The sequence below is a fragment of the Cottoperca gobio genome, chromosome 4 (genome assembly GCF_900634415.1).
Source record: "Cottoperca gobio chromosome 4, fCotGob3.1, whole genome shotgun sequence".
Taxonomy (NCBI): domain Eukaryota; kingdom Metazoa; phylum Chordata; class Actinopteri; order Perciformes; family Bovichtidae; genus Cottoperca; species Cottoperca gobio.
The window spans coordinates 5,227,367-5,241,133 of record NC_041358.1 but is presented as its reverse complement, the minus strand read 5'-3'; the positions used below and the strand labels follow the sequence as shown (position 1 = coordinate 5,241,133).

Here is a 13,767-nt window from a genome sequence, read left to right as displayed (position 1 = left end):
TGAAGCTGATACAGGTATTAAGGAAATGTCCCTTTGGCAAGTCAGGTGTATTCTAGTATTTTTTTTACAAGTTAATATTATTTTTCCTGGCTAATCACAGGTATTCATTCATTCACAGTGTGCAGTGTGTGCCGACTTCAACAGAACAGGAAGCAGTGTCAACCATAACTCACCGATCTGGCATCGTCTGCCAGTGAAGCCAGCCAAGCAGGAGCAAGTGAAGGAGGGGTTGCCTGTAATGCAGTCATCGATGCATTGGCCTCCGTTCAGACATGGTCGCAGGTGTGGGCACACTGATGCTGCAGAGAGAGGTCAAAATGTAACAGGTATCCTAGAAGTAAAAGTATTAAGACTGCCTGGAGTAGAAGGACTAATCTCTTCGAAGCAGGTCTTACCAGAGTCATTGCAGCCACCCACTTGCACATTTGCATCATCTATACGGAAGACCCATTTGCCTGGGTAGCCCACGTTGGTGGTTCCCTCAACGTTCACCACATCAGCCGTGCGAGAGCCGGGGATGTTGAAATAGCGCTTGCCATCACCAGCATTGAAACCTGCCTGGGAAGAGAGTAGCAAGGAGGCAGATATCACAAAAGACAGCTGAATCAGAGATTAGACATCCAAACAATTCTTTGTGCATTTTCACAGGTTTGCTTTACATTCCAAATTTTGACCGTCACCGTGAGCAAAAAATCATGTGATCTTACCTGCGCTGCAATCCCTCCCAGCCCAGCCAGGTTTCCTCCACTGCTGGCATGCATGCCTGTGGTCCAAGTGATGTTATTGTACTGGAATATAGTGAAGGAAAGCTCTCCATCTGTAATAAGCACCACTTGGAAAGTATTTACCTGCATAGAGAGGAACAGGCTCGGTTAAACCATTTCCTGATTTCCACGAACTTTGGTAATAATGCATGCATCTGACAGACTCCTAATATTAATGGTGCAGATTCCTAAATCTCAGTCAGGCTAGAGACATAATAGACTCATCTGGGCCTGTTGGTGAGGCAGATAGCCAGAAATGCACGATTACCATTAGAAGGAAACCCAATAGCTGTGCTTTCTAACCACATATTATATCCCAATTTTAACTGGGAACAACAAGACTTTTCTGGGACTTTGATCTTATCCATCCCTTAGATAATATCAAAATATCCCTTCATCAAAACCACCAGCCGTGTTCCAATTGTGTTCAGCTGATTTTAAAGTGGATGTTAAGTAATACTACAAAAAGTGGATATTGTTATAATACAAGTTTTCATTCTTACTACTAGATCTTATCTTTCAACCATTTACTCATTACAATAAATGCAAGTGTACAGTGCAGTACTTACTGGTTATTGTGACAATACTTTTACTAAAGATTAGTATCACACCAATTTAGGGGATTCTATTTGGATGGTTATATTTCTCCTAATCACAAATACTGTATCAATGAAATCAGAATTTCTAATTTTTCAAATGAATTCAGCAACTCAATAATCTTACCACATACCCACATGGATGGATTATGAGACAATGGGCACAGACATGAAAAAGGCCCCACCACCTCTCCTACATGACACAAGACACACAGACTTTATAGTTCAGCCTCTTTTTGTGATTTTGTGTTTCTCTGTGGTAATTTAGCATCTTTTCGAGGCGTGTCTCTTAACGTGACATTGTGCAGGTGAAGGCCATGAGGGCCCATGACACTTTTGTCTCCATGGGCCTGTGCCCGATAGGCCTGTTAAGTAATCCATCCATGCCAATGGCAACTACAGAAGTACCCCTGCTTGGGAATCACTGATCTTGATACTTAAAACTGACATAGATAATCAGAGCTGTTTAAGCAGTAACATAGTAGTGGGAGAGCTGTAAAGTTATGTGTGAGTTTATACCGGTGTGAGTGAGTTGCCTCCGAAGAAAGTAACTTGGTGCCATGTAGAGATGAGGACCCATGTTGCGTTGAAGTTGGGGAACTCTGAAAAGTACGTCTTGACGTCACCTGCGGCCCTCCTAAGGATGGATGGCTCATGGCTCTCTCTGTAGAAGACTCTCCCTGCTCGACGGTTGTCCACATCAGCCCAGAACGGTGCCACAACCCTTCTATCTCCGGCGATCGGAAAAGCCACAGGTGTGAACTGAGACACCTCCCTCAGGAAAGATACGAGGCCATTGTTATTAACCTGAGGAGAAGAGAGTTAGAGTATGTGAATAGTGATATATTTTGTTCAACATGTCAGAAGAAGCCACTGTGACTTGTTTGTAGGGTTAGGCGGGGTTAGAGAGGAAGTGCTGAGGAGAAGAGGCGAAGGTGGACAAACAGAGGTGTTCTGACCTCACGGAGAAAACATGAGCATGGGGCAGTGGACGCTCCCATAACGGATGTTTGCACATCCTGTGGTGCAAACAGATGCTATCATTATTCCATGAAATGACAGCAGCTGAGAAAACCAGGTCTGTGCTGCTCACACACCTGCAAAGTCACCACACCAGCAGGAAAGACGTTCACATCCTTTAAATCCACAGATGTCTGCCAAAGTTACCAAATAAAATAACCCATCCTACTCTTGTCCACATATCTCCTCTATGAGAAACGCCAGCACTACAGGTATGTACTAAAAGATCAACTATAGCAGCTCAATGTTTGGTGCATTCCTGAAGCAATTAGTCAATCGACAGAAAATAAATCAACAATCACTTTCACTCTCAAAAGGTGGAGATTTTATATCATTGTAAATTGAATATCGTTGAGCTGTTGGTCGGACAAATTGGCAATTTAAAATAAGTTGAGATGGGTATTTTTCGTAATTTCTGAAAATTACATTTATGACATTCCAATGTCACCCTTAAAGCTACATTCATTGCTTTTTTTGGCCACTTGAGGGCAGCAGAACAAGCTGTTAATGAAACATTGACATATTACCACCGGCTGCTGCAGCTGGAAACAAGGTTGATAGAAGTGGTGAAACTGAACCGAAATACCAATGTTACGAGCAGAAAAAACTAAACAATGACCTTAAAGACACTCAAAAAACTATTCTAAGCTTTAAGCTGCAATTGGAAAAAAGTATTACAAAATTGCAATAAAGCAACAGTAAGAATTGCAAGCTGAAAGTCACAGAACCAAGACGTGACAAATGTTTGGGTTTTGCCAGAGGGTTCACTGTTTTTTGGTGAGGCGGAGGTTATTTAGGGGAGAAAGTGGAAATGTATTTACAATTAAGATATTTCTGTGATAGATTCTAAAATAGCACTTACCAATGGGATAAATGGTCATTTCAATGTCAGATTATGAATGTGCATTTAACAGTGTAGCATATACGGAGAGAGTGCTTATATCACAAATATTAGATGATGTCCGACCAGCTCCTGCACTAAATGTTTAATATCCTAAGAAACAAGCTGCTAAACCTGAGTGGGAGAAGAAAGTTCTACGGGCTAAAGGGTTAAGAAGTCCCATGAAAGGCCTTCATTCTTTTATATATAGTTTCTGGGTATTACCAACAAGGGGAGATTCCTCCCACAATGGCACCTATTCTGTTTATTCCAGTCGCTAGCGTGACCTTTGACCGTCTGCATTCAGAGTGGCATGTGACGGCGACAAAGCAACGTCAGATGGCTCAGCTTTGCTCCCTGCATGTATGAAAACCATAATTTGAAGGACTTTGCTGTAAAAACAGCAGAGGAAGTTTTGTTTGGCACGGCACAGGGGCTAAGTTAATTGCTCGACCACAGTCTTCCCCTCTGCATCAGCGTGATGTGGTGAGAACGTGGCTGATGTGGGGAAAAATAGGAGCGACTGTAGGGGCAGAACCCAGAGGTCAACCAGAGCGCAATCTGATACCGGGAGAAAAACAAGAGAGAGGGCACAGAGCTGGATGAATGGAAGGATGTACATGAACGACAAACCTCCCACACCCACATGCCCACTAATGAGAGACCTGTGGTGGCAGCGGTCTGGAAGTCACCCATCCTACAGAAAAATTAGTGTAAGAAATCATCCTGAACACTAAAGAGAGTTTATACTCGAATACTGGAATATGTTGAATCGTCTAATCCAATCTCTAGTAGCATCTGGAACGGTTTAAACAAGTGTATTTCTTACTTGTTAAGCTTTTTCAGGGGACTACTTTGACATGGCAATGACCCTAGAGGAATGTAAACTGAACTTAGAACATACTTTTGCACATACTTTTCTTTTTCTCACGGATTTAAACAAGGCTATAACCTAGTACAGACTTCCAGTGAAGGGTGGCTATGCATCACACTTATGTGAGAGAGTGAATGGGTTCAGAGCTGCTTTGTGTTATGCTATAACATGACCAAGGTCAGAATCACAGGGGAGAGAGGTGCGATCAGCCAACCTTGTAAGAAGCATCTCTCTCCCTATATTTCTTTCTCTCACTCTCAATGGTGCTACTCCACTCCACTCTACGACTCCCTTGTTATTGTTTTTGGGAATTCTTAGCCGGATATATCCAGGATTTTGCTTGGGTGGTTTTCTTTAGAGCCAAGCAATTTATGGACTAAAATAAACTTTCATCTGGCTTAAGTCAAGCCAAAGCAAACCCCTAAATGAAAAAGGTGCCCATGGATCGGCGCAGGAAAACATTAGTTTTCCGTGTCAAAAACGGAGGTTTCACAGTTACAAGCTTGTACAATTATTTGACGAGACCGAAGGAAGTGACTAGAGACTGTGCACTTGGCCTGTTTCCTTAGCTCGGGCTCACCTTTTATCTGCAGAGTTTAGATTGAGGCAATGAATCTTGTCTGGAACAGTGTGGAATGACTTTAATGCAACTTCCATGGAGCAAGTGATGTGAAGGTTTGATGTATTGTAAATGAATTCAAATATCATTTTTATTTGCAAAGCACAAAGTTTAGAATTACAGAAGAAGAATACTTCCATCAAGTAATTTAAAGTTACAAAAACAAATATTTTAAGACAATCCGACAAACCTTTAGATAATTAAAAAAGAAGATTATATTGTATAATGCTACTGATAAAAAACCTGAAACTAGAAATGCTGTAATAAAGAAAGCTAAGTGCACAAAGACCAATACATGTATAATAGCATGCTTTCAAATGTATTTGAATTTGTATTTGTTTTTGGGCTTTGGGTCTCTCAATCAAACAAAAGAGGGACTTTGATGACGTTGTAAAGTAACATGGGATCATGGGAATTATTGTTTTCATTGTCAAATAACCACCATTGTCAATGAATTGGCTCTGTCTGATTGGCAGAAATCATGTTCAAGGACGATATAATGTATCAAAGTGTTACTCACATTAGGTCATTTCATTCTAATGAAATAGACGCAAGTAACTTTTGCTAAAGTAAAGTTACCATTATATGAAACGACTTACGTGGGGAATTCAATCGTTGGGGTGCCTAGCGATGTTATCCGCGATCAAAACAATCATACTTAAATAACTTTGATGCTGTGTGGCAGAAAAAGTAAATGGCAATGAATTATGATGCTCCATCACAAGTGAGCAATAAAAGAACGAGTGGCTCAACAACTTCCTGTGTTTCCTGTGTTCCCACGGAAGTTAGAGCAACTAGAAGTGGTAAAGGGGATACTATGCCAATGACAGGTGGCCAAGTGAAACGCACCGTTACCTTTAATAAAATGACAGATTTCTCTGGGTTTGAACATTGTTGGAAACACTGGGAATGTAAATACAGAACTCAGCAAAACTAGTTGCTTTTAGATATCTTAATGCGTAAATGTTACATATTATACCTTTAAAGTCTTAATTCAATAGTTCCATGTTATGGTAAATACGCTGAGCTGCTTTCTTGACGAGAATTAGATGACAAGATGTACCAGGCTATTTCTTAGCTGGGTGCGTTGGCTTCCTGGAGTCTTGTCATCAGTGTGAGCCTAAAAGACAACCAGCAGAGACTCTAGGAAGTCACTGCGCCCTGGCCAAGAAATAGTCTGGTATACAGCCCTCCTGTAAAACCACAACTTGTTGTTTTTGCACAAATAATCTCAGCTAAGCTAACCATCTCCTGGCTGCAGCTTCATAGTTAATAGACAGACATGAGAGTGGTATCACTTTCCTCATCTAACCCTCCACAAGAAAGAGAATAAGTATATTGCCCAAAATGCAGAACTGATCCTTTGAAGTGCATCATTTACTTTAAGACTTTAAGGCTTTTTTTAAGTATGTGCAGATATATCTTGTCCGTGGTGGATGAACTGTTTTTAAAATCACTCAGCCACGTCTCTCATCCCACACACGCATATACTGTAAAAAGCACCCATACAGAGTACAAAGAATAAAGCTTGATGCACACATCTTTGGGCCATACATAGTGGTGAGTGAAAGTGAGTGAATGAAAATGCTCAAACTGAAGTGTTGAAGCTCTTTTGAAGAGCAGATGAGCACTAGCAGATGTGCAATCTGTGAAGAGCACAGTTACACTTTAGCACGTTCTTGGCAGGATTCTTTCAAAATGTATTTGAATTTTGTTTAAATGTAGTTTATTATTAACGAACAAATGCCACTTAATCTTGAACATTTGTATACTATAAAATACATATCAGCATATAAACATATACAACAAGCCCTAGAACATTTTTTCCACTGTCCATGAGTTTATGCACCTATAATAAATACCTTTGATCATAACCATCTATTCTCACATCTGCTTTTAAACTTGTGTTCTTTCCTCTCTGACCTTGGACATCCTCCTTCATGTTCTTTACACTGGCCATCCGTAAGAGTAGTTAATCCGTGATCTGCATTGTTTGTAAGCCCCTAAGACGCTTTGCAGATACATCTGTGTTCTGTTAAAGTGATTGGTCATTTCTCAGATAAAGCAGCTGGACAGTTCCAGGGGGAAGACCCCTGCCATGTTATCTGAGGCGTGGGAGGAGGGGAGGGGGGACCTGGAGAAAGAGAGATCCCAGCAACATGTGAAAACTCCCAGACACAAACCATAACAGAGGGACAACCTGGTTACCAGGAGGCAGAAGTAGGACAGGAGCAGGACCGAGTCAGGGGGGGACCCATGTCTGTACGGGGATGTGAAGGGTGTTGATGCGAGATTACAGTTCTTCTGTAACCAAGTGTCACATGGCTGTGGCAGTCTTTACATCATACATGATGTATTTCTTGATCTCAACTGCTAAAAATATGATCTTCAGGAGGGGAGGGTTTAAAGGGATCTGCTGTGTGGGGTTTCAAGGTATGTGTATTGCTAAACAGAATAAGTTATGATAAGAAAGTAATACGGCACCCACAAACCATCTAAAATCAGTTTGGTTCTTCAGCTTTCATGCGACGGTAGCCCAGAGGCTTGGAACAAACTACTCACACAAATTTAGCACCTCACTGAAATATTAACTGTTCAAAGCAGCTGTCTGGTGGCAGAGCCCGTGTGCTTTAACAGCAGATGTTTAATGGATTCAGGTGAGGCATTTAAAATGAGCGTGACTGTAATTTCAAGTGCCTGTCACAATCTCTTATGCCTTGCATGACTAGGGAATTACATTTCCAATGAGATGCAGGGTGAGCTGCAGGATATCACATCACAACTAACACGGCACATTTCAGAGTGTGGACTTCTCAGATTTTTATCTCTATCAGATGATAATTCAATATGAGATCAACAAGCCAAGCAACCGGCAACTTGTCTTATCTTGTCTAATTTGACTATTGTGTATCAGCATTATTACAGGAGAAGTGACGTGCTGGAATTCATTGCAAAACTGGGAAGAAACACAAAAGGAAGAGATTCAGGGCATTCTCATTCCCAACTTGTAAAATACGGCACCTTGGTCAGTGGCCGTACTTGTCAAACTATGACGATCCACGCACCCTCTAGCATCAGTTTTGCTCAAGAAGGGCTGCCTCTAGTGGCCGTAGTAATTATTACGGGAGCACAGGAAGGTGTCAGGTGACGTAGTATAAAGAGCGAGGAAGTCTGCATTGGGTTGGGGTGCATGTATGGATAGACGGGTCAAACAAACACAGGACTTACACTCAGGAGTCCGCTGTTCGCCTTCAATGTAAAACCAAAACCAATGTTGACTTAAAATAAGTCAACAGCATACTACGTAGCATACTTAACTTACGTTCGTAATTTAAGTTACATAACAAACGTACTCATTTGAACCCAAACCATGATCTTTTTTTTTTTTTTTTAAACCTAACCAAGTAGGTCTGTTGCCGAAACCTAGCCAAGTATTAACGTATCATATTTAACTTACGTACATAACATGCTTAACCTACGTCACATACGTAAGATACTTAAATTACTTCACGTACTAGAAGTCTATTGCGTAAAAAAATACGCATAAGGGGTACTCGGTGCATTAAAAAGTGACGCCAACGGGTTCTGACCATGCTGCCGTATTTGACGAGTTTGGAATGAAAACGTGTTGTGAGTTTATATCTCTTCAGAAAGAAAGAAAACTCAAACTGCACTTAAAAATACTGTGCCATTGTCTATGCACTGTGGGTAGATGCATAAGAGTTTAATAAATGTCTTCATTGGGAGACTGACATCACCCCCTTGGCCAAATGCTTAGATTAGAAAGACGACCTTTGACCTTGCCCATTGTTGCCATGGTTCCTCGGGCTCCCCTGTCCATGATTTGAACAGGGTGGAGGCAGGCGGGGCTCGGAGCGAGAAGGAGGGGATTCGAAGAGCGAACGCGGATGCATAACCACAACAGGTGGTGTTGATTTAAGGGAGTTCTGCCTTTCCATGCGCTGGAACTGAACCCAATACATGACAAAGGCAGATCAAAGTGTGTTTCACTGTGGTGCGCGAAAATCCTTGTCAAATCATTCATCTCTCTCTCTCTCTCTCTCTCTCTCTCTCTCTCTCTCTCTCTCTCTCTCTCTCTCTCTCTCTCTCTCTCTCTCTCTCTCTCTCTCTCTCTCTCTCTCTCTCTCTCTCTCTCGTGCATATTCCCCCCCCCCCCCCCACTCTCGCTCTGAAAAAGAACTGCTCACAGCAACAGTAAGAACACAAACTGTCATTTCCTTTAACAGCTCATGTGGACTTATTAGAACAGGGCTTACCACTGTTCTGCTAATAGTTTCTCTCACACTCCCCCTTGGTGCACTTGAGAGCCCTCAGAGTGCGAGGAGAATATGAAGAGAATGTCATGGAGGATTATGATTCCACCCGTGGGGGGGATAACACGATATTCTACAAATGAGGTTACACACCAGAGCTTGTGAGCGCACACAAACATATGCAAACTCTCAAAGGGCACTGCAATGTAGTATTTGGCTGCATGCCAAATCTCATCTCCCTGAGGCTCTTATACAATCCACACCATGTCACTTTCAATTGCCAACTGCAAAGTGCATGCACACACATACATATAAAGACATAAACACATATCAGTAAAAACACACTGCTGTGTACTCACATAGAGTCCTGTGTGCCTGTCTCCAAAGAAGGGGAAAGCAACAGAGATCTCCACAAGCCCGGAGCCTCCGTCGTCCTGAGCGATGGTCTGGGAGTCCCCCACGTCCTGGCCAAAGGGGTAGAAGTCCTCCAGGGGCACGGCAGGTTCCACCCTAGGCAGCAGGTCCAGGGAGAGCAGGGTGCAGAAGCAGGGCAGCAGGGCTCGCAGCACCAACACCATGGCCTCAGCCACCCAGGGATGGAGCTGACAGCAGGCACCGCGGAGGGGAGGGAGGAGCACGCACACCTGAGGCAACAAGAGCAGAGCAGAACAGGACAAGACGGTATGTTCCTCCTCTCAACCTCAGCAGTCTGAATCCTCCCCTGACTGCTCTCTGGCTCTGCCTCTTTCTCCCTTCTCTTGTCCTTTAGTAGTGAACTGAACTTCTTGTGTGAGACAGGGGAATACTGTAGATTCCTTGCATTCTGCTTGCTGCTGGGTACTGCATGAGCTACACTCCGTCTCACTGAAATGAAACGAGGGAAGGAATGAAAGAGGGGGAGCAGCGTAATTCAGCTGAGATGTGTTTTTTTTGTTTTTTTTTAACAATCCAGCGATTTGGTCCCTGATGGTCAGCTTAGAAATATCCTCAATAAAAGCTCTATTCTGCCTGCCAAAGGAGTTCTTTCAGTTTTGGCCCCACCTCCCCCACAGGGATTCACTACCTTGCATAATTAGCTCCTTCCAGCCAATGGCTGAAAAGAGGCCGGTAACTGGATAACCACTGGGCGGATCTATGATAATCAAAGGGCTGCTTTAAAGAAACTCTGACAAGATTTTCCCCTTTTAGTGAAACTCCTACTATGTTAACAGTTAACCAAGGCATGCAAGGTAACACAGTGAGAAGTAGTGAAAATGCAACACTGTAAAGTTAGTATGGTGACAGTAAGAACTGAAATGAAAGAAAGAGGGAAAAGGAGTTACTTGGCTTGTAAAATACTTACACACAGTAGATGCATGTGTGGATGAATACACACAAACACATGCATATATTTGTGGTTTCTTATTATCAAAGGGAAGACCACATATTTTCTAAATATTTTAGGGTAGAGAAGGATTACAGACGAGGAATGAGGATCCCCACAGACCTTGGAGTCTACAACAATCTTTGAAAGAAAACACTTAAGACAGCACTGGCGACAGAGAGCGAAGGTCATTCTCTCACCCACAACACTAAATACACAAAGGCTTTTAATGGTGCAAACCAAACGCCAGAACTCACATGCCATGAAAGGGCAGTGCTGTCCTTCACAAAGTTCACAGAAAATTGTTTCCATAACAAAGTTGTGTGGCCAGTAGAATAAACATCATCGATTATCAACATCTTTCGTGAAATCTTTTTTTATTAAATACAATCACAGCTTTTGCACATTATCATTGATTGAGTCAAATACATGAACACATACTAAAATAAATGAGCTAACACTATAGATTCTTTGCCTGAAACACTAATTCATCACAGCACCAGGGAAATCTGCAAACAATTATTGTTAATATTTGGATATATATTCTCATTAATATACACAAACAGTGATTATGACATACAAAATTGGTACATGATCAACATGACAAATGAGTATAGGAACAATCATAAGACTATGAAGTACCAACTAAGGAAACCTTTCATCACATTGTTTCCTAAAAACAAAATGACACAGCATAAACAGACTTAGGAACGCCAACTGTAGCAAGCCAGAGGAAATCCTTAAAACAATTTGGCACGTCCAGTCCACTTATAAACAAAACACTCATTGTTTGTTGTTGTTGAGTTTTCCTGCAGATAAATGTAAGCCGGTGTGCACATGTGCATGGGTGGGAGCAAATGCCTTAGGAGAGTGTTTATGTGTGCGTGTGTGTTTCCAAATGTGGACGTAGATTGTAACATAATGTTGTTGGGAAGCTGCCAGAGGAACAGTGAATGAGGAAGCTAGAGGTGCTACATACTTCACTGCAGGATCTCTGACTACACACCGGGTTGCAGCATCTGATTGAAATAGGCCTGTCGTCTTCTTGTCTCCTGATCTAGCTGCTCTTTAAGAGTCAGCACCTATTAAAAACAAAGAAACAGAAAATTGAAGGTCGACGGACAAACACAAATAGACAGACATAAATAGTACAAAAGAAAGACCTTCCCAACAAATTATCCACACAATACCTGTTCCTCCAAGCATTTGACCCTCTGGCGATGAGCCTTCTCCCTGCTCTCCAACGCCTGCTCTGCTTGAAGCTGGCTGTCTCTCAGACGGTCCGTCTCCAAATCCAACTCCTGGTGATGGCGGGCTGTCACCTCCAGGAGGCGCTGTGCATGAGAGTACTCCAACTGGGAGATTTGAGCCTGAGGACAGTTCACATGAGTTTATAGAAGTAGATAGAAATAGTTTATAGTTTATAGAAATAGAAGAAAAATAGAGTATCAGCTAAATAAAGGTCAGAAAGTATTATTAATGTTCAAGCACAAGGGGACACACAGAGGTTCTCTGACCCTGAGGTTACAGAGGTCATGACCCCTGGCTCACAGGGCCAACTAGAAAACACATGTTGGTAGAAGGAAGCTTTATTTGATAGGTGCAAACAATCAAAAGTTCTATCAAATTAAATTACACACAAACGTGACTGGCATGCTACTGTTGTTCAAATGCAACATTTTCATGCAATCAAAGTGCAACTACCGCAAGCTGAAAGTACTTTCAATTAAATTTAAGAGGGTTCAGATAAACAAAATAATATTTTTTATTTATTTAGTAAAATTTTTAAAATTATGACAATTTTTCATAAGGTTGTTGCTTGACTGGCATGGGTTTGGCAAAGAGTAGTTCATTAATCAGTACAACTCATTCATATTAGTCAGCGCTTCAAAATCCCTGTTACAAAGTGCTTCACAAAGGCAGCAAAATAAAACGTAGTCATAAATCATCAGGTTTAAAAGAAAACCGATTAAAACAATTTGGTGTATAAAAGGTAAGAATAGGAAAATATATATATTTTTTTAAGGAAATAAAAGCGACAGGTGAAAGGAAATAAAACTAAAAGCAGGAAAGACTCTCCGATAAAAATATGTTTTAAGAAGAGAGTTAAAGGAGATCACTGACTCAGCCGAGCTGATTTCTTCGGGCAGAGCGTTCCTGAGGCCCTGATTGCAAACGCTCTGTCCCCTTTAGCCATCGGGGCCTCTGGATCAGATATAATACCTCTGCTCGAGGATCTCAAGGTACGTACCGGAAAGTACTGGTACTAAGAGGTCAGAGAAATGGCGGGGAGAGAGGCCATGAAGAACCTTAAGAGCAATCAGTCAAATCTTAAAATCAATTCTAAAAAATACTGGGAGCCAGTGTATGGAGGCTAAAACAGCAGTGATGTGATCACGTCTCTTGGTTCTGGTGAAAAGCCCGGCAGCTGAGTTCTGACTCCTGCAACATCTTTGGCTATATTCCAGCAGTCTCTCACCTGCACTGTCTGCACTTCATCCTGCTTCTCAGCCAGCTCCTGTTCCAGGCTGCGGACTGTGTGTCCCAACTGCTCCTTCTCTCTGGCTGCCGACGCCGCCTCCTCCTCCCTCCTCAACCTCTCCATCTCCACCTGACAACGACACGAGGGGTGACATAATGTGAACGACTTTACCATGATTGTTCTGCACTCATGTGCCTTCCTGTAATGCGTGTAGCAGAAGCCAAGCTCAGAGGTTCTCACAGTCCACCTACATGTTTCCATCACTCCAAGATCCCTTTGTACAATGTGTGACAAAGGAGATGTGGAAAATGGAACAAACTAAAATACATAAATGGCACAAACTACAGCGTAATGAACAGCTGATTATGAAAATGATCTCCTCCCGCGTGGATTAATGTAACTGCCCATTTATGTGCCTTAATGCTTCGGCAACTGCACGTCTTCACTTGATCCAGAATGTGGCAGCAAGGCTTCTGACCGACACATATTACTTCAGTCCTGGCTTCTATATGTACATGGGCTTCCAGCAGTTTTAGAATTGACTTTAAGATGCTTTTCATTATAATTTAAAGCCCTTTGCTGTTTGGCTCCCTCATATATTTCAGACCGTATACATCATATTCAACAACTTTTCAGGTCTCCTGGCAAAAAGCTGTTTAATGTTCTGGGGTCCAACAAAAGAGGGCTCATTCCTTTACTGTTTCAGCTGTAACATTATGAAACTGCTTCTCATCGTCAGTATCAGAGCTTTAACTTAGAATTGTTAAACCTTTTAACTCTTACTCTTACTTATACTGTTACAATACCAATGCCAAAAGTACTACATCTGCTAAGTCCCCCAACTTTATAAAAGTGGCATACTAAACCACTGCAGCAATTTTTTCACAGTTCTAAC

General features: G+C 42.0%; 2 protein-coding genes across 5 annotated transcripts in view; both read right to left on the bottom strand.

Moving 5' to 3' along the window:
* Positions 1-9,985, bottom strand: part of sned1 (sushi, nidogen and EGF-like domains 1) — a 29,942-nt gene extending 19,957 nt beyond the window's left edge. For all 4 annotated transcript variants that reach the window (XM_029429733.1, XM_029429736.1, XM_029429737.1 and 1 more), the window contains exons 1-5: positions 9,387-9,985; positions 1,880-2,167; positions 708-848; positions 396-558; positions 174-299 (exon numbers count right to left, since the gene is read on the bottom strand). In XM_029429733.1, the coding sequence (XP_029285593.1) occupies positions 174-299; positions 396-558; positions 708-848; positions 1,880-2,167; positions 9,387-9,605 (937 nt within the window). In that variant the 5' untranslated portion in view covers positions 9,606-9,985. The remainder of the gene's footprint in view (positions 1-173; positions 300-395; positions 559-707; positions 849-1,879; positions 2,168-9,386) is intronic.
* A 765-nt stretch (positions 9,986-10,750) lies between these two features.
* Positions 10,751-13,767, bottom strand: part of crocc2 (ciliary rootlet coiled-coil, rootletin family member 2) — a 36,574-nt gene continuing 33,557 nt past the window's right edge. Inside the window, exons 34-36 of the mRNA XM_029429732.1 lie at positions 12,870-13,001; positions 11,581-11,760; positions 10,751-11,472 (exon numbers count right to left, since the gene is read on the bottom strand). Coding sequence (XP_029285592.1) covers positions 11,389-11,472; positions 11,581-11,760; positions 12,870-13,001 — 396 coding nt within the window. The 3' untranslated portion in view covers positions 10,751-11,388. The remainder of the gene's footprint in view (positions 11,473-11,580; positions 11,761-12,869; positions 13,002-13,767) is intronic.